At 42.6% G+C, this 18175-nt stretch overlaps 1 protein-coding gene across 5 annotated transcripts in view; it reads left to right on the forward strand.

Moving 5' to 3' along the window:
• The window catches only part of CTBP1 (C-terminal binding protein 1), a 999951-nt gene that overhangs the window by 977529 nt on the left and 4247 nt on the right, over window positions 1–18175 (forward strand). For all 5 annotated transcript variants that reach the window (XM_082247492.1, XM_082247495.1, XM_082247493.1 and 2 more), the window contains 2 exons: window positions 10434–10561; window positions 14903–15020. In XM_082247492.1, the coding sequence (XP_082103618.1) occupies window positions 10434–10561; window positions 14903–15020 (246 nt within the window). The remainder of the gene's footprint in view (window positions 1–10433; window positions 10562–14902; window positions 15021–18175) is intronic.

Genomic DNA, 18175 nt, shown 5'->3' on the forward strand with positions numbered 1-18175 from the left:
AAGGCAGTTTAGCTGGTTTATAATTTTACCAGCCACTCCATCTGGTGTGTCAGTTTGGGGTGATCGGTAGAAGGATTGCACCTGGTGTTTTGTTGCACAACATTTATTTTTGAAGAGTTTGCACTTTATTATTTCTGAAGATTCTGCACTTTATTATATGCACAAAAAAAATGTTTTCTTTGTTTTGGGACTTTTTGAACTATGCAAAAACTTTTTTTTTGATTGATTTCTTTGGTTTCATTTATTTTGTCATGAATGTGTAATATATGATAATGGTCCACTGTAGATGCTGCTATGTATTTTAGGAATATGGAGTTTTATGTTTTTTGCACACATGCAATTTCAAAGCACTGATTGATCACGGGTTTGTGAGATTAATGTTTACAGGAGCTGTTTACATTATTTTTGCACTAGTAGTTTAGGATAGTACACAGATCATTGTTTTTGGTTGATGGGTGTTAATTTACTTTACAATCCCCACCTGAGCAATTAAGGGAATTTATATCTGCGCTGACTCATCCTTTATTAGTTTGATGTGGGGGTAACCCATAGTTAGTCAGCAGCTGTCATATATTTACAAATCCCTTTTTTTTTTTTTGATAACCTAAGCACCTCTTTGTTTATAATGTTTCTTTATTAGCAAAATTGAACAATACAAGGTACGCTACTGGTCAAAAGTTTTAGAGCTCCCCCATTTTTCCAGTTTTTATTGAAATTTACACAGTTTAATGTCTTAATGTACTCTGAAAATAAATCATAGAACAAACAACTGGACATACAAAAGAAATCATGGAATTGTTTTCTTTAACAAAATGTAGTCTACATTTTTAACTCTTCAAAGTAGCCACCTTTTGCAGGTATAACACAGTCGTGGCATTGTTTCTACAACTGAAATTAAATATTGTTTGAAAAGTTCTTCCAAACACTGTTGCAGAAGTCCCCACACATGTTTTGCCCTTGTAGGGTGCTTTGCTTTCACCCTTCTGTCCAGTTCATCCCAAACCAGCTGGATGAGGTTTAGGTTTGGAGACTCCACTGGCCATTCCATGTTCTGAAGCCTATCATTTTGTTCTTTTCTTCTAAGGTAGTTATGACACAGCCTGGAGGTATGTTTTGAGACATTATCTTACTGTAGGATGATCCCCTGACCAGCTAGGCATATTGCATGGTGCTGCAAAATGCTGAGGTAGTACTGGTTCAGTGTGTCATTCCCTCTGCAAGTCACCGGTTCTGGATCCACCAAAAGAGCCAGTGATCATCACGCTTCCTCCTCCATGCTTGACAGTTGGTGTCACACACTGTGGAATCATCCTTTCACCTACTCAATGGCGTAGAAAAACCACCATGTGCAATGAACCAAAGATGTCATATTTTGATTCATTGCTTCATAAGACCTTCCAGTCTTCACTAGTCCACTGCCCGTGCGCTATGGCACAGGCAAGCTTCTCCTTTTTTATTTTGCCATCTTAGCAGTGTCAAACCTGCAGCTCAAGTCTTCTCTTTATAGTTGAAACGGAAACTTGCTTACTTTGATCAGTGTTAAGCTGTGCTTGAAGCTGTTGTCCTATGAGCTGCCTGTCATGCACACTGATGGCTTTCAGAAACTTATCTTCTGATACTGTTGTGGCTTTGGGACTGCCAGACCACCTCCTATCATTTTCTTCCAATTTCAAAGTGCCTTTCGATGGTTTGAAAACTGTATGAAAAGAAAGGGTGTTGTTGGATAAACTAGTAGAGTATTGGTGTGAACTAACTCCAATCCCAGGTAATTTATTGGAACAAGTGTAAAAAGGGACAGTGGGACGCCACCCCATAGGGGGGAGCCCCCATTGTACCTCCAGACAAAGGAAAGGGATGGTAAGGAGGCTGTCACAACCAACTAGTTTGGAGCACCAAAACCGCTGTGGAACAGCAATTGAACAAAGTAATAAAAGTGTAAACTTTATTGTGGTGATTAACACACATATATGTATATAAAAATGGAGCCAACTCCACACATGAAATTGTTAAAAGACAAGAACAGTACAATTGACATTGTTTATAACCAGATAGGATCGGTCTGACGCGTTTCACATAAAATGGCGCTTTATCGAAGACCGTTCGATAAAGAGAATATAAACACATATGAACATTTGAACACATGTTCACTACAAAATTATTTGATGCTCACCAAAGTACTTGTGCTGTAGAGTGCTTGAACAAAAGACCGGAAGTACTGGCTGCGCTACAGACCATACAGGGCCACATGCAGGAGGGATGCAGCCGGGCGAGGATATCAGGGTAAACCAACCCTAAAGACCTCTCACTCAAGGAGACAGGGAAAGGTGCCGAGTCCCGTACCTATACTTTGATCAGTGTTAAGCTGTGCTTGAAGCTGTTGTCCTATGAGCTGCCTGTCATGCACACTGATGGCTTTCAGAAACTTATCTTCTGATACTGTTGTGGCTTTGGGACTGCCAGACCACCTCCTATCATTTTCTTCCAATTTCAAAGTGCCTTTCGATGGTTTGAAAACTGTACTCACTGACACATTGGCTTTCTTTGCAATCTCTCTAAATGAAAGACCTACTCTTCTAAAGCTTATAACAGTTTGTCTATCTTCCTTTGTTAATTTCCCCTTTTCTGGCCATTTTGAGAACAATATACTACTACCTGCAGTATGCAACTGTCCAAATATTGCTTGAGAGTGTGTAGTATCAGTCTGCTTTTATACAGAGCTTGTAAGTAATCTGCAAAAGTTGGGCCACCTTTAGCAATTGTTACCATAAACCTTCAAGGCTTAATTTACTACATCGCTGCAGAACTCTTGTTAACCCATTACTTCTATCCTGAAAAAGGTATTTTTGTTTAACTCTGAAATGTACATTCTGTTAATACAATACATTTTTTTTTTTTCACCCCTTACAGTTTACCGCATACCTTTTTGTACCATTTTAGGTTATTCGCTGGACTTAAACTGTTTAAATTTCAATAAAAACTGGAAAAATGGGGATGTTCTAAAATGTTTGATCAATAGTGTAGTATGGAGTGCTCACATGAGAATACAACCTAACACTAGTGAGTATATGAACTAGAGATATGAGCATAATCTTTGTAGAAACTAAGCATCGTTATCACAGTGTACCCACTTCAAATTATGGTAACTTCTCCATGAAGAAAAGGAAATGTGGGGGGGGGGGGAAGGTATAGGAACTGAAGGAAGAGTGGGGAAGGTGGAAAAAGGGGTAGGTATTGGACCAGGGAAGGGGAAGTTGATTAGGGCTTCTACAAGGCATGATATAAAGAACCCATATCTCCGCATTGCCTCCAACATTCAGAAGACCAGGTGGGGTAAAAAGAGCTTATAAGAAGATGGTTACCACCAATGATGCATTACCTTTTTGATGCAATTACTAATAAATTATGCATCGTGAGGTTTCAGATAAGGACATGCCTAACTCCGGTTCCCATTTCCACATTGTAGCAGATTTTGAAAAGACGGTGGAGTTTATTTACTAAAGGCAAATCCACTGTGCACTGCAAGTGCACTTGGAAGTGCAGCCGCTATAGATCTGACGGGGACATGCAAGGAAAATAAAAAACAGCATTTTTTGCTTGCACATGATTGGATGATGGAAATCAGCAGAACTTCCCTTCATTTCAGATCTTCCCCTTTGATCTACACCGACTGCACTTCCAAGTGCAGTTGCAGTGCACTTGTAGTGCACAGTGATTTGATTTTAGTAAATCAACCCCAGTATTTCAATTCATCAAGCTGTAGAACATCGGAATCCCTCTCAGATGGCAGGTGTGATTGGTGAAAAATAGATAGGGATTGCTACTTCAATGTATAAAGGAATTGGATAGTTGTGGAGGTAGAGGCTTATCCTCAGATAAAGTAGTGGAGGTTGATATGTATGATTTTTCCCAAACAAAAAACATTTACACAGTTTGAAATTTGTTCAAGAAAAAAATCTTATTCTGCTCCTTTGAATTTTCTCATCACTTTTGTCAAAAAAGTAACCTAAATTTGAACCCACCAACCATTAGAAAATTCAACCCTCCAAAAGGAAATGGCAATGAAAACTTTCAAACAAAATTCTACTGGTGTATGGTCAGCTTTATGTTTTAAGTTGTATTACTGTATAAATTGTCTTGGGGTTCAAAGTGTCTCCTAGGGTTCAAGGCACTTTTACCCCCTTCCTGTCCAGGCCAATTTTGAGCTTTCAGCGATGTCATACCTTGAATGACAATTGCATGGTCATGCAACACTGTACCCATATGAATGTATTTTTTGTCACACAAATAGAGCTTACTTTTGGTGGTATTTAATCACTACTTTTTTAAATTTTTTTTTCTAAACAAAAAAATACGGAACATTTTGAATAAAAAGTTTTTCATGGTTATAAAATTTTGCAAACAATTTTTTTCTCCACTGATTGGGCGGCACTGATTGGCACTGCACTTGTAGGCACTGATTGAGACTGCACTGATAATCGGTGACCTGCTTTTCAGGGTAGATGTTCCTTTTACACAAGCTGACTATCTATCGGCTCTCCTCGCCTCACGCTGTTAGCATGAGGAAAGGAATGCCGATAACTGGCCTGTGTTTACATAGTGATTAGCTGTGGTTGGACACAGTTGATCATGTTGTAAAAGGCAGCTGTGGTTGGCCCTATACCCTGATCTGTAATCAGATGTGTCCTAAAGACACCTCGATCACAGAGCAGCGCAATCACGGACACCCTCCTGGCAATGTGAGCCCGTGATGTAGCAGTCTTTCGGCTAAAGTGTGGGCGGAAAAAGTTAAAGAGAGCACCACTGATGTAACTGCGATTGAGGTTAAGAATCTAGGAGCACAGTTCTTACTCCTCTACATTGCATATGTTATGATAGGAGCCCTTTTCTGCTTCTGTTGCCCACCTCAAGGGTGAATGGGACTGGGCTTCATGAAGCTGGGCAAAGCTATGTGCCTGGGATAGTTATTACACTTAATAGCAAATGGTGACCATGCATCACGTTGTCAGTTCCCAAAGTAATTATACAGGATTTCTGTATACAAGCCCTCAACTGCTCATTGTTTTCTTTCACCCCACTGCTTATTGGAACTCCTGTTGCTCTGCCAAATGATGATTTTTTTTTTTTTTTAAAACTGCCTTGCTCTAAGTATGCTGAAACTTGGAGAGTATCTTACATTTTTGGGACCCTGAAACCCATTGAAAAACAATAATCTTGTGAGGAGCAAAGCAACTCCCGAGATGGGGTAGCCTCAGACCTGAGGTGGTATAAACTGCTGACTGAAGCAAAGACCCCTTTCTGAGCAACACAGGAATGCATGTGTTTAGAGCTTGTTAGCATCATACCTACTCCGTCTGTTTTTGGCATGTGACCTCTTTAGTGTAAAGCCTAGGTCAAAAGCCTGACACTTTTCTGTTTGAGGGAGTACAGCATTCTACAATACAGACATTGCCAATGCTTCCTTTAGGCTCCTAATAAACTGGGCCTTGTGTTGTCTTCTGCACATCAAGCCAGGACAAGGGTGCTCTATCTGCTCTATCTCTATCTCTATCTAGTGCAGGCCACTAGCTGCATAGCAATCTGTACTCCACGAGACTTGCGGTGCTATAACTTGCATTAACATCTCTGCCAGTGGTTCTAAAGCTTTGTTTGGAGACCAGGGCCTGGTAAATTCTTCTAAAATCTTTCTTGCCCCAACATTAATAAAATTTATACCAGCACAATGAAAGTATGGAAATGAAAACCTGAATGTTTGAAGGCTCTGGATGGGGCTGGGTGGCATTTGGGGCGAGGAGGGAATTTGGAGTGGATTAGGGCAGCAGACTTGGTGGCCCTGTGGGGGAATCTGGAGGTTTCTGGATGAGGGCTGGAGGGCACTGTAGGAGTTTAGGGGCACTGTATGGGACTTGAGGCTCTGTATAAGGCTGAGGGGCACTGTAGGTGACCTTGTGGCAGGTTGAGATCACAGCAGAGGCTGAGGGCTCTCGGGGAGCCTGGGAGCACTGTGGGCCACTATGGGAGGTTAGGAGGCACTGTGCGAGGTGAAAAGATTGGCATTTGGCAGCCGGCCCAGAAGAAAAGCACTCCTGTGACCTAGAAAAATGTGGCCCAAAAAGTTTTGGCTATACTTTTTTTTTTTAACAGTCATTTTTTTAATTTAGGTTTCACCCCACCCTCTCCCCCACTTCTTTTTTAAATAACCAGTTATTTTTATAATTTTAACTTCGTCCCACCCCTCCCCCATACACCCCCTCCCCCATACACCAAAAAGTGATTGCTTTAACTTTAATACTCTATTTAATTAGCTCCAAATCCATGTTCTTACCTATAGAAACCTTGTTGGAGCTCAGCAATTCTTTTTGAACTGTGAAGGTACTTATTTGCTGTGGAGTATTGCACATCATGAATTGCTTTTTGGCCTTTCAGTAATATTTGGATAGAGAGCAATTCCTGAGCATCCAGCAGTTCTCAGTGGGCGCCATCTTGTGTCCTATCTGAGAGCAGCAGCCTTTAAGAAAAAATTGACAAGTGGGAGAATCTGAAATGTCTGTCATGTGCACATAACTGACACTTCCAAAGTTATGCTGTGTGGAACCATCTTGCTTAAAGGATCGTGTTATCAGCATGTCACATCATTAGGCTTTGCAAATCTCTGGCCTTTCGTCTATGGAGATTTCCCCTGTGTGTCAGCGTGTAGGAGGAGAGGAACAGCTATCGCATGCCATCCAAGCAGCAGGGGTAGCTGCATCCTTGTTTTTGGGCCTTGTTCTCACTGTGCAATGTAAGAATTTTCACTCTGTTACCCATATACATATTCGGCTAAATAAGGTGGGGAGATTCAGCCACTACCTTTTATACATACAAATGTGACAGATTTAGCAGGCAGAAAGCAGTAAAAGTTTAAGGCCTTGCTACTCCAGATATGAAACCTGTAGGAGCTTTTTTCCTTTTCAAAGTCCACTGTGTCCCTTCTCATCAATGTGCTAAATACATTCTGAATGGTGCACTGCGCTGGCGTCTGTTCTCATCGGTGCACTGCGCTGGCGTCTGTTCTCGTCAGTGCACTGCGCTGGCGTCTGTTCTCATCAGTGCACTGCGCTGGCGTCTGTTCTCATCAGTGCACTGCGCTGGCGTCTGTTCTCATCAGTGCACTGCGCTGGCGTCTGTTCTCATCAGTGCACTGTGCTGGCGTCTGTTCTCATCGGTGCACTGTGCTGGCGTCTGTTCTCATCAGTGCACTGCGCTGGAGTCCATTCACTTTGGCACAATGCAGTGGGGTCTATACTAATTAATGAATTACAAAAGGGGCCATTCACATCAGTGCACTATTCTCGATTCGTGCAGTGCAATCCGTTCTAAGCAGTGCATTGCAATGGTGCTGGGGTCGGCGCACTGTGCCGGGGTCCACTCCCATCGGCGCACTGTGCCGGGGTCCGCTCCCATCGGCGCACTGTGCCGGGATCTGCCCTCATTGGTGTGCACTATGCTCGGTTTTCTCAATCAATGGTGCACTTAGCTGTTGGGTTCCTTTTGCACTGCTGGGGGGGGGGTCTGTAATTTGGTAGGTTTGGTGACCAGTCACACCCACAATGTGCATCAGGCTGTGTATTCCTTTTTTTAAAGTGTACCTGTAGGCAGGGGTCCTAAAGAAAGCACTCGCTAGTGCCCCCAAAGGTGGGCTAAGGCTGCAGTACAGCGCAAGGCTAACATTTAAGGCAGCACTCCACCTTAAAAGTGATGCTTCTCTATTAGAACACAGTTAACTCCTTGTAATCTGTGGCCTTCTCCTTGTAATCCGTGGCCTTCTCCTTGAAATCCGTGGCCTTCTCCTTGAAATCTGTGGCCTTCTCCTTGAAATCTGTGGCCTTCTCCTTGAAATCTGTGGCCTTCTCCTTGAAATCTGTGGCCTTCTCTTTGAAATCTGTGGCTTTCTTGTAATCCGTGGCCTTCTCCTCGTAATCTGTGGTACTTCTGTCAGTCCCTCCTCATACTCTGTGCACTACGGATAAGTCGTTATTACACTGTGCAACTCTTCTCTCTTTGAGCTGTGCAACATTTCTGTGCCAGTACCACTGAACCTGTACCAGACTCAATCGGCCCAGTAACTAGTCACCTCACTCACAGTGACAATGATTTGTACATTTCACAAGAATACTAGGTAGCTGTTCTCTGTACCGAACCTGTACTAACGCTTCTCCGTAGGCCTTACTCCATTTTCTGTGACTCCCAGGCTGGGTCCCTAAGACACCCCATGCCATGATGTTGGACCCAGTATTGGGGTTCCAGTCGCTAGTAAACAAGCCCAAGCACAAAAGGGCCTTCACTACCAGGGCCTCCTTCACCTTTAGCAAGTCACTACTTCCCAGCTGGATGGCTGCTTATGCACTCGACACTGGTACGTTCGTCATGAACAATGGCAATATAGCCTCTTTTGAATGCCTTCACTGCCCATTAGACATTGGCATTATATCTTCTCCATCTCATCATGTCCCCTTTTTAAGCCCAGTTCATTGTAATAAGTTGTACATGCATTACACCCCTTTAAGGTTGTCATAAAGTGACTTCAAACCAGGCTGGTTCTAAGAACAATATATTATTATTGATAAATATTCAAAAGTAACATAGCCTACCTCCCAACTTTTTGAGATGGGAGCGAGGGACAACTATTAGCAAAACTATGTGTGCATAGGACACATACCCTGCCACTCCAATTTAAAAGAGAATTCTACCAAAAAAAAAAAAAAATTAATTTAAACCCACAAGTGATTTTTTTTTTTTTAACCGCTACTATTCCCTTTATATTGGCTTTTGACATTTACAAATGCAGCAGTTTAGAAATTGGATGCAAGGTTTAGCACTGGAAAAGACTCTTTGAAAGATATATATATATATATATATATATATATATATATATATATATATATATATATATATATATATATATAAGATAAGACCAAGATGAGGGACAAATTAGGAAAGAGGGACCTTATTCAAAATCAGGGACTGTGGGGTGGGGAGCTATGACATAGTACATGGTATCTTCAATACACATACCTGTGCATGTTCTTTTAAGTGCCCAATAGCTGTTCTCCTGGTGCCCCTAAATACATCATGCGGTAGTTCTACTTTGTAAAGGCGAGAGTCCATGGTTACCCCATTAGGGCTCCTGCAGGGATGGTTAAATGCAGGAAGTAGGTCACCTCTTTAGCACTATTTTTCTCCTTAAAGAGGAGTTACTCCCCCCAGGAAAAAAAAAATAAGTCAGCAGCTACAAATACTGTAGCTGCTGACTTTTAAATATTAGAACTTACCTGTCCAGGGTTTTCGGCAATGTCGACACCTGAAGCCAATTTTCGTATCGGCTCTCGGGTTCTTCCCCCGCCATTCAGGGTAAGGGAACCCAGCAGTGAAGCCTTTTGGCTTTACAGCTGGTTCCCTACTGCGCATGCATGAAGTGTGCTGCGCTTACTAATTGGCCCGGCGGCGGAGGAAGGAGGAGGGAGTACCACCTTAGCAGGTCAAGCGCAACTAAACAGTCCAATTAACTTACGTTGGAGTATACAATTTTACAAAGACATGCAAACAAAGTAATCAGAACCAGAATGGTAAAACAAGAAAAAGAACACAATACAGCCCAAAGTTTTTTTTTTTTTTGTGTTTTTTAGATATGAGTGATATGATTTGAATATGAGAGAGGATTAGAAGCCTTGTCAGGTTTTTATGTCTGTCTACCCGTTGTAGAGATTCACCCTTCTATTTGTCCTAGTGACCTTTGCCGACAAGAGAGAAAGAGAGGCCAAATTCCAAATATTGGTTATCACAGCTGGTTGTGGAGAAATCTTCTAAAGGGGACACCGGTTTTGATTATGGTCTAAGAGGTTTTTTTCTATCTATAGACATTTACTTTGTTACATCTTTGGGACAAAAAGCTAAGAGAAATCTCAAAAGCCAGAGCAAAAAGAAACCAACAGTTTAACTATTCTATTGTCTTTAGGGAAAAAAAGAATAATTTTTGGATAGATACCCGAATGATAGTAAACAGCATGTATAGCTGCAGTAAAATATAGAAAAATGCATTTGTTATGTTTTACATATACTGCTCGATGTCCAAATCCTTAATAAAGAACATAAAGTTTGTAAACCTTATGTATACTCTGTGTACAATATTTTTCATATTGGCCTTTTGGCACTGTCTATAAATTCTTCCAACATTTCGTGCAAGCATTCTCAGACGACGTCAAGCCTGGGCTTACACTAACCTCTCCTCAACCTTATAATAGGAAATTATCTACTTTTACTTTGATTGCAGCATTATGTCCAGGACAAAGCTGACAGGTCCTCTTTGTCCTAATGTGGTTTCTGTATTTGATAAGTTGTAGAGCTTATTGAAGTTCCTCAGTATTTTCTGTTTTAGTAATGACAACTTTTACTTGCAGTTTTTCTCAAGGTCCATTGAAAGATGCACCTAACCTCATCTGCACGCCACATGCGGCCTGGTACAGCGAGCAGGCCTCTATAGAGATGAGAGAAGAGGCAGCGAGGGAGATTCGCAGAGCTATTACAAGTAAGGATGACTGCCGCCTTGTATTGGGTTTCCACTGCTCATTATAGTAGGCTTTAGAGGAGTGCATGTCTTGGTTTTGTAAACTGACCACATCCAGAATCTGAGAAGGTAAAATGACACTAAACTCTGGTTAATGGATTCTATTCAAGTATGTGTTCTTAACTCAAATAAGTATCTTCTACTGCTCTCAGCCTCCTGTTCTGATCTAACCTTCTGTTAGAGGGTGGCTATGTTCATTCTCCATGGTCTCCCTGTGTGTAGGAACGTAGCCACCCTCTGTTGCGCACTCCTGAGATAGACTATGGGCTAGGCGATCTGTAGTGTGACCAGAGCAGTACACATAACTGCAACTAACGTGCACTGCTCCTTTCAAACAAACGGTAGTGAAGGTGGTGGGGGGGGGGGTAATGAATGTCTCATGTGTTAATTATCTGGATAGGTCAGTTGTGGGGATCACACACAGCCTGGCGGAAGGACGGAGCACTGTGGCATGCTAGTGGGGGGGTGACATCATGTTAAGCGCACCAGGTGACACCAACCCTAGTGATGCCAATGTGCTAATTTATTGTCTCCCCCCCCCCCCCCTTTTAACATTGCCTGGCAGCCCCAGGTACCTCCTCTGCACATCTGTGTCCCCTGCCTTATGTAATCCAGTGCTTCTATTTCTTCCCCACATTCTTTCTCTGCACCCCCTTCAACCTATGGGCAGAAAAATGCACACCACTGCCTGCCTAGGACATAACTGTTTGGGCAATACTGGCCTCCATGTAGTTTTCTATCCATAGATGGAGGAGGGTGCCATGGTAGAATGTGGCAACAATGGAAATAACTTCAGACCAAATGCTAAGAATTTAAATTCATTTATTGGGTTATCAAAAAAAAAAAAAAAAAACATGTTTTGAGGATCAGAAGGAACTCCCCGTCCTCAGCTAAAATAAACTTGAATGGACTCTAATGGGGCTTTCCAGGGTCAATCTGTGTGGGGAAGCGAATTGCTAAAGGAGACCTTCTAGTCAGCAGTATCTACATGAGTAACCTGCAGGATGTCTTTGCCTAATTATAATAGTTCTGCACACTGTTTGAAAGAGCCAGCACTTTGAAATGGTGTAGATCTGCCTGACCAGAGTGGGGCTTTATGTTACCATAGTGCTTACCTTATAGTGAATTTGTGCCTTTGTTCAAGTGGGGTAAAGCAACCGGTTTACTACAATACCTGCCCCTACAGCTGCTTATATAGTTGTCTTTTTGCTTTACTTTGGCCTTTTTTCATCTGAGAATAAGGAGAGCCTGTAAAGTAGGGGACTAAGAGCGTAAAGCTCTACCTGCAAAATATTATGCAATATTTCATGTTCATCTGGCTAAAAAAGTAAACAAAAAAGTAATGTTTTTAGTCCAGAGTTAATTCCATCAAATTAATAGTTGACATATATGTGTAACCAGAATGTTTATTATTTTTTATGTCTCTAATGACATCAGTTGTAATAAAGTTTTTTGCTTTTTTTTTTGCTTTTTTTTTTAAATAAGTTTGTTTTGTACATAAAAACACATGCAAGGGCCGGTTCACACCATGAAAGCTGTGTGTTCTGTAGGATTTGCATGCGATCCAGGTGCAGTGAGATTTCAACCTGTTCATTTGAATAGGCTAAAACAGTGCCGCACTGCACAAGGAGTAGTGGATGCACTACTATAAAGTAAATGTAAACCCCAGTCATGAAATTTGACTTAAGCACACACATCTGTAGTGTGTACTTATTTCTCTCCAAAGCTCTAAGTGCAGTTCCTCTCTGGTGCTCCCTTCCCCCTCTTATTAACATAACTTCTGACAAGCGCTCTGACACATGAGATAACAGTAGCTGAAAATTTGTGTCGGGGAGGGAGCTTAGAGTGGGATAAGCAGAGAGCAGCTCTGCATGTTTCTTCGTTCCTCTGCCTATGTGGAGGGGGGGGGGGTGTTCCTTTCCTCCAATCAGCTCTTACACAATGTAAGTCCAGACTCCCCACTCACCCCTATGTGCTGAAAGAGGAAGAAAGGTTTCTAACACAGTCTGCACTTTCCAAAGAGTGTAGAAAAGAGAAGATTGCAGACATACAAGTAAAACCTATGTAGGAGGAATTGTTTTATCTCTGTGAATCATCTGACTGGGTATACATACCTCCCAACTTTTTGAGATGAGAATGAGGGACCCCTATTAGCAAAAGTATGTAGACCTAGGACACACCCCCTGCCACGCCACCTTAAAGGTGAATTATAAAATAAATAATTAGTTAAACACACAAGTGCTTTTTTTTTTTTAACACTACTAGTCCTTTATATTGGCTTTTGAAATTTAAAAATGCAGCGATTTATAAATTGGATGAAAGGTTTAGCACTGGGAAACACTTTTTGAAAGATAAAAAGTGCATTTATTTACAATTATATAGATCAGACCAAAATTAAGGACAAATGAGGAGAAAAGAGGGACAGAGGGACTTTGTTCCAAATCAGGGACAGTCCCTCCAAATCAGGGACAGTTGGGAGCTATGGGTATATGTGAGGGTTTACAATATTTGAAAGCCCCAGTTCACACTATTATTTGCACTGGAATGTGCAGCGCATCCCTGTGCAATTCACATGCAATTCCGTGCAGTGCGATTCGAGAACATTCATTTACGACCTGTTTGGGGTGTTGACTTGATTGTATTCCAGTGTGAACCTAGGCTAAAAAAATGTGCAGTACTTACTATGCAATCCAGGCAGGCAAACATACTGCACTTATGACCTGGCTTCGGGATGTTAATGTAATGCTGACACCTGCTGCAGATCTGTGCAGTGTGTTTTGAACTCTATGTAGGAAACGCACACAGAATGCAGGTTTCCTGCATTGGGTTGTGATGTAAGGCTTGGTCACACTTATGCGGGTGCAGGACTTGCAGCTTTTTTTTCGCACCCCTCAGCCAAAAGGCGCTACTCTTTTACAGACACGTGGGGCTGCCATTCATTCCTAATTTCATCCCCACGTATCTAAACATGCAGTGCATTAGAAAAGCATGCAGGCCCAGAAAATCGTGTGGTGCAAAAAGCACCATGCAATTTCCCTGCGGCTGCAGTTTTAAAAAGGTGCAGGGACCTCTTTCCTGCATTTCACTTGAATGGGCTGTGTGTTGATTGGTTCGGGTCAACCATCGGTTCGACCCGAACATTGGGTGTTCGAAATTCGGCCTAATTCCGAACTTTTTGCGGTAAAAGTTCGGAATTCGGCCACCAGAACCGCCCAAAATGCAATGGGAGAGGAACTGGGCTTTAAAAGCCCATGATTGGCCCATAAACATCAGTAAAATGTGATTGGAGTGACTACAGGGTCCAGAGGCCAATCAGGAGTGAATACACCCCCCATACGCCCCCCAGTATATAACATAGCCCTGCCAAATCTCTAGCACTGTAATACAGAGGCTGCGGAAGAGAGTGGAAACATTTGTGTTTCTCCTGCTGCTTGTAAAGCTCCAGTGTCATTTTGCAATTATTAGTGTGAGGAAAGGGATATGCAGTGTAGTTAGGGTACTATATACCACTATAGTTAGATTCAAAAATCTAGTTTTTGCAGGGATAGCTTTAAGTGTCAGGGTGACCGTAGTGTAGTTTAGGGTGACCTGACTCTGCCATGTAAGGGTGACCGTAGTGTAGTTTAGGTGACCTGACTCTGCCATGTCAGGGCGACCGTAGTGTAGTTTAGGGTGAACTGACTCTGCCATGTAAGGGGGACCGTAGTGTAGTTTAGGGTGAACTGACTCTGCCATGTCAGGGTGACCGTAGTGTAGTTCAGGGTGAACTGACTCTGCCATGTCAGGGTGACCGTAATCTAGTTTAGGGTGACCGAAGTCTGCCATGTCAGGGTGACCGTAGTGTAGTTTAGGGTAAACTGACTCTGACATGTCAGGGTGACCATAGTCAGGGTGACAGAACTCTGCCATGTCAGGGTGACCCCACTATGCAGATTCTGGGCTAGGGGTATATATATATATATATATATATATATATATATATATATATATATATATATATATATATATATATATATATATATATATATATATATATATATATATATATATATAAAACGACAATTTTTAAGAACTTTTTTTTGCTTCAAAATTGTGTTTTTTGATTCCAGAAGTTCGGGTCCCATTGATTTCAATGGGGTTCTGGAATCCGAACCGAACTTTTGGGAAATTCGGGTGTTCTGGTCGAACCAAACTTTTCAAAAGTTTTGATGATCCCTAGTCTTAAATACACAGAAATGCATGTAACAGCAAGCTTATATATAAAAACCCTAATGCCTGGATCCATTTCACTTATCTTAACAGGTCGTATCCCGGACAGTCTGAAAAACTGTGTCAATAAAGATCACTTAACTGCAGCGACACATTGGGCCAGTATGGAGCCGGCTGTGGTCCACCCAGAACTGAATGGAGCTACATACAGGTAAGAGTGGATTCTCCATAGATGGGTGTAATCCGTGTTGGTTGGAATAATTGGGTGGTGGCATATATCTGCGTTGTGTGCAATAGAGAACGAAATTGCCTAATGCTAATGACCCCTGCGCTCTGCATTACATGCTAATGACCCCTGCGCTCTGTTCTTACATAGTATTAATCCATGCATTCTGTGTTATTACTGACCCCTGTGCTCTGCATTGCTAATGCCCCCTGAAATCTTCAAATCTTCCTTACATTTTATGGAGCCCTGCTAGGTTATCGCCTGGTAATATTTGATATCTTCCATGTTGTTTAGGTAAATCTCCACCTCCCCAAGGTTGCCTACCCTTGACTTTTGTGTACGTCGTGAATCCTCTCTCCAGCAGCTGACATGGTCCCTGCTCTGCCTGACAGTAGTGACATTGTCAACAATACTGTCTAGCTGAAAGCTGGAGGAAAAAACACTGTGCACAGGGCAGCGACAACTTCTATCCTTCTATAAGCTTATACCTGCCCTTTAACTCCTCCTGCAGTTACACTCCTTTTAGTAAGACTCCTACTGCTCCACTAGCTTCCATATCCTAATCTACATATATTCATGATGGCTTTAATATTTAATAATGACAGGGACTGGAAGTGGCGTTAAGCGCTGCCTTTTATAGTCTTGTAATATTGATCGAGCGTCTGCTGGTCCCAGAGGTAAAGATTACTCGTCTCTTAGAGGAATATGAGATTAGGGGAGAGTTCATATATTGATTTATCATCTGAATTATCATCATCGTTCTGATCTGTCATCATTCCCCATTGCAGCACAAAGTTAAAGATCACATCATAAGCGCAGGCTTCACTCCGGCATGCGTGACTATGGATTCACAGCACGTATACATAATATTAGTGAATGGAGTGACATGCTGAGGAGAGACCATGCTAAGACCTTGTTGCATGCAAAATTCATGTTTGCATGCAATGATACTGTTTCTACTAGAATTTGAGGAGTTTTATCGGGGATAAATGTAAATTTGATATCTACTTTGGCTTCTAGTTTTTAGGAGTGCAGTATAAAACGTTACCTGTGTGTTCTTGTTGAATTAAAGCAACACCTGCAGGTGAAGCCTTAAAAAGGTCAAAACAGAATAATATCCAACTCCAGCCAAAATTGTTTATTAGAACATTTGTTGCTTTTTATGTCCTCTGTCTTGTTAAAGGAGACGTATGGCCAAGGCTCATTTGTAGGCACTTCGATCTGCACTCCTGTGACCCGTAGTCAGTCGACAGTGGGCTGATGTCACTTAACAGGCCTGAACTCTGGAGGGCTCCCAACTTTAATGTCAGGATCCATCCAGATGCCTAGATCGGCCTCTTAGTGCACCACAGGGAGCCTAAGGCAGCCATTCCCGCCCCCCACAGCCTGGCTCTCCAGTGAGCACTGTAGGGGAAGAGCAGCGAACCAGTGATGGCCACTGACAGTCGCTGGCTCTCTGCTCACTGAAGACCGAGAGAGTGGTCTTTTATCGCTCAGTTCTTGAACTAGAGGAGGCGGTGGATACATGCAGCATCCATATTGGGTTTTTTAACTTCATGCATCCTTTGCATGAAGGTAAAAAACTACCTGTGTAGCAGCCCCCCCCCCCCCCAATATTTACTTGAGCACAATCGTCCTCTAGCGATGTGCATGAGAGCCTTAGCTCTCTGGTGACTCTCCCTCCTGATTGGCTAAGACAGCAGTGGGCGCTGTGGGCCCCTGCTGCTGTCAATCACTGCCCAAGAGCCAATGAGGGGAGAGTTGGGACGGGGCAGAGCCGCTGCTGTGTGTAAATGGACATGCAGAGCTACAGTTGCCCAGGGGTGCCCCCATTGCAAGCTGCTTGATTAGCACGAAAGCAGCTGCTCTCCTGGGTCTCTCACTCCTCATTGACTGAGACACAGCAGTGGGAGCCACTGGCTGTCAATCACAGCCAGTGAGGCAGGAGTGGGACTGAGCACCGCACTCTGGGTGTCTCATAGACACATAGAGGTGGCTCGGTAGTGAGCATGCATGAAAGCCCCTCAGAGCAGCTGCTTGCTTTGGGGGCACTTGGCAGGATGGAGGGGCTAGGAGCGCCAGCAAGGGACCCAAGAAGAGGAGGATCAGGGCTACTCTGCGCAAAACCACTGCGCAGAGCAGGTAATTATGGCATTTTGTTATTTTTTTTTTTTTGTTGGTTGAAACTGCTTCTCTCCCCATACAAGTCTATGGGAGAGCCAAAGCAGCTTGCGCAGGTCAAAAGATGGTCAACTGCAGGTCAAAGGTACCTGCAATGAATCCTGAATGATCTCTGCAACGTCTCCAACTGAAGGCAAAAGCATACCTATGGACACAGCCCTAAACCCATCAACGCTGGTTGTCTCTGCTTAGTGGAGACTTCGCACTTCTGTTCTCTAGGACACCAACCACCTGGACAGGAAGGAAGATTGATGGGAAGCAAATGCTGGCTGGAGTTGAGCTTTATTCTACACAGTCATATCAGGTGTAGTCAAACTCTGCCCTTCTGCACCTTTGACCAAAGAATGTATGCACATCCCTCTATTTTGAGTGGCACCTAGTACAAATGCAGCCATGTTCGTCCAATGGTTGAAAGCAGTGGCAAATTTGGTCAACTTAAAGTTTAGCCCATTGTGGTGTGTCGAATTACTTTTAAATTACTTTTTTGCCTGCATTTAATTAAGTGCTATCCAAAACATTTGTGGTAGAGTATAGGAGAATTAATAAGAGTGCCCCCCACGAGGAGAGTTTGCGACCTTTCCCAAAATTATGACCGTAGGTGGGGAAAAAAAAAGGTCCCCAAATATGGGGCATTTCACTAGTTATAACATTCTGATTGGAAAGATATGTCCTCTCATTCTGTGCCAGTGACTTCTGATTTCCCCTCGCTTCCTGCAGTGAAACACTTTAACAACTTCAACTCTGGAAGGTTTTACCCCCTTAATGCCCCCTTAAACCATTTTTTGTGATTCGGCACTGCGTTAGTTTAAAGAAAAATTGCGTGGTCGTGCAATGCTGTACCCAAATACAATTGATGTTCTTTTTTTTCCCCACAAATAGAGCTTTCTTTTGGTGGTATTTGATCACCTTTGTGGTTTTTAGATTTTGGGCTATAAACAAAAAAAGAGAGACAATTTTGA

The sequence above is a fragment of the Pelophylax lessonae genome, assembly GCF_965119305.1.
Source record: "Pelophylax lessonae genome assembly, chromosome: 1".
NCBI classification, from domain to species: Eukaryota; Metazoa; Chordata; class Amphibia; order Anura; family Ranidae; genus Pelophylax; species Pelophylax lessonae.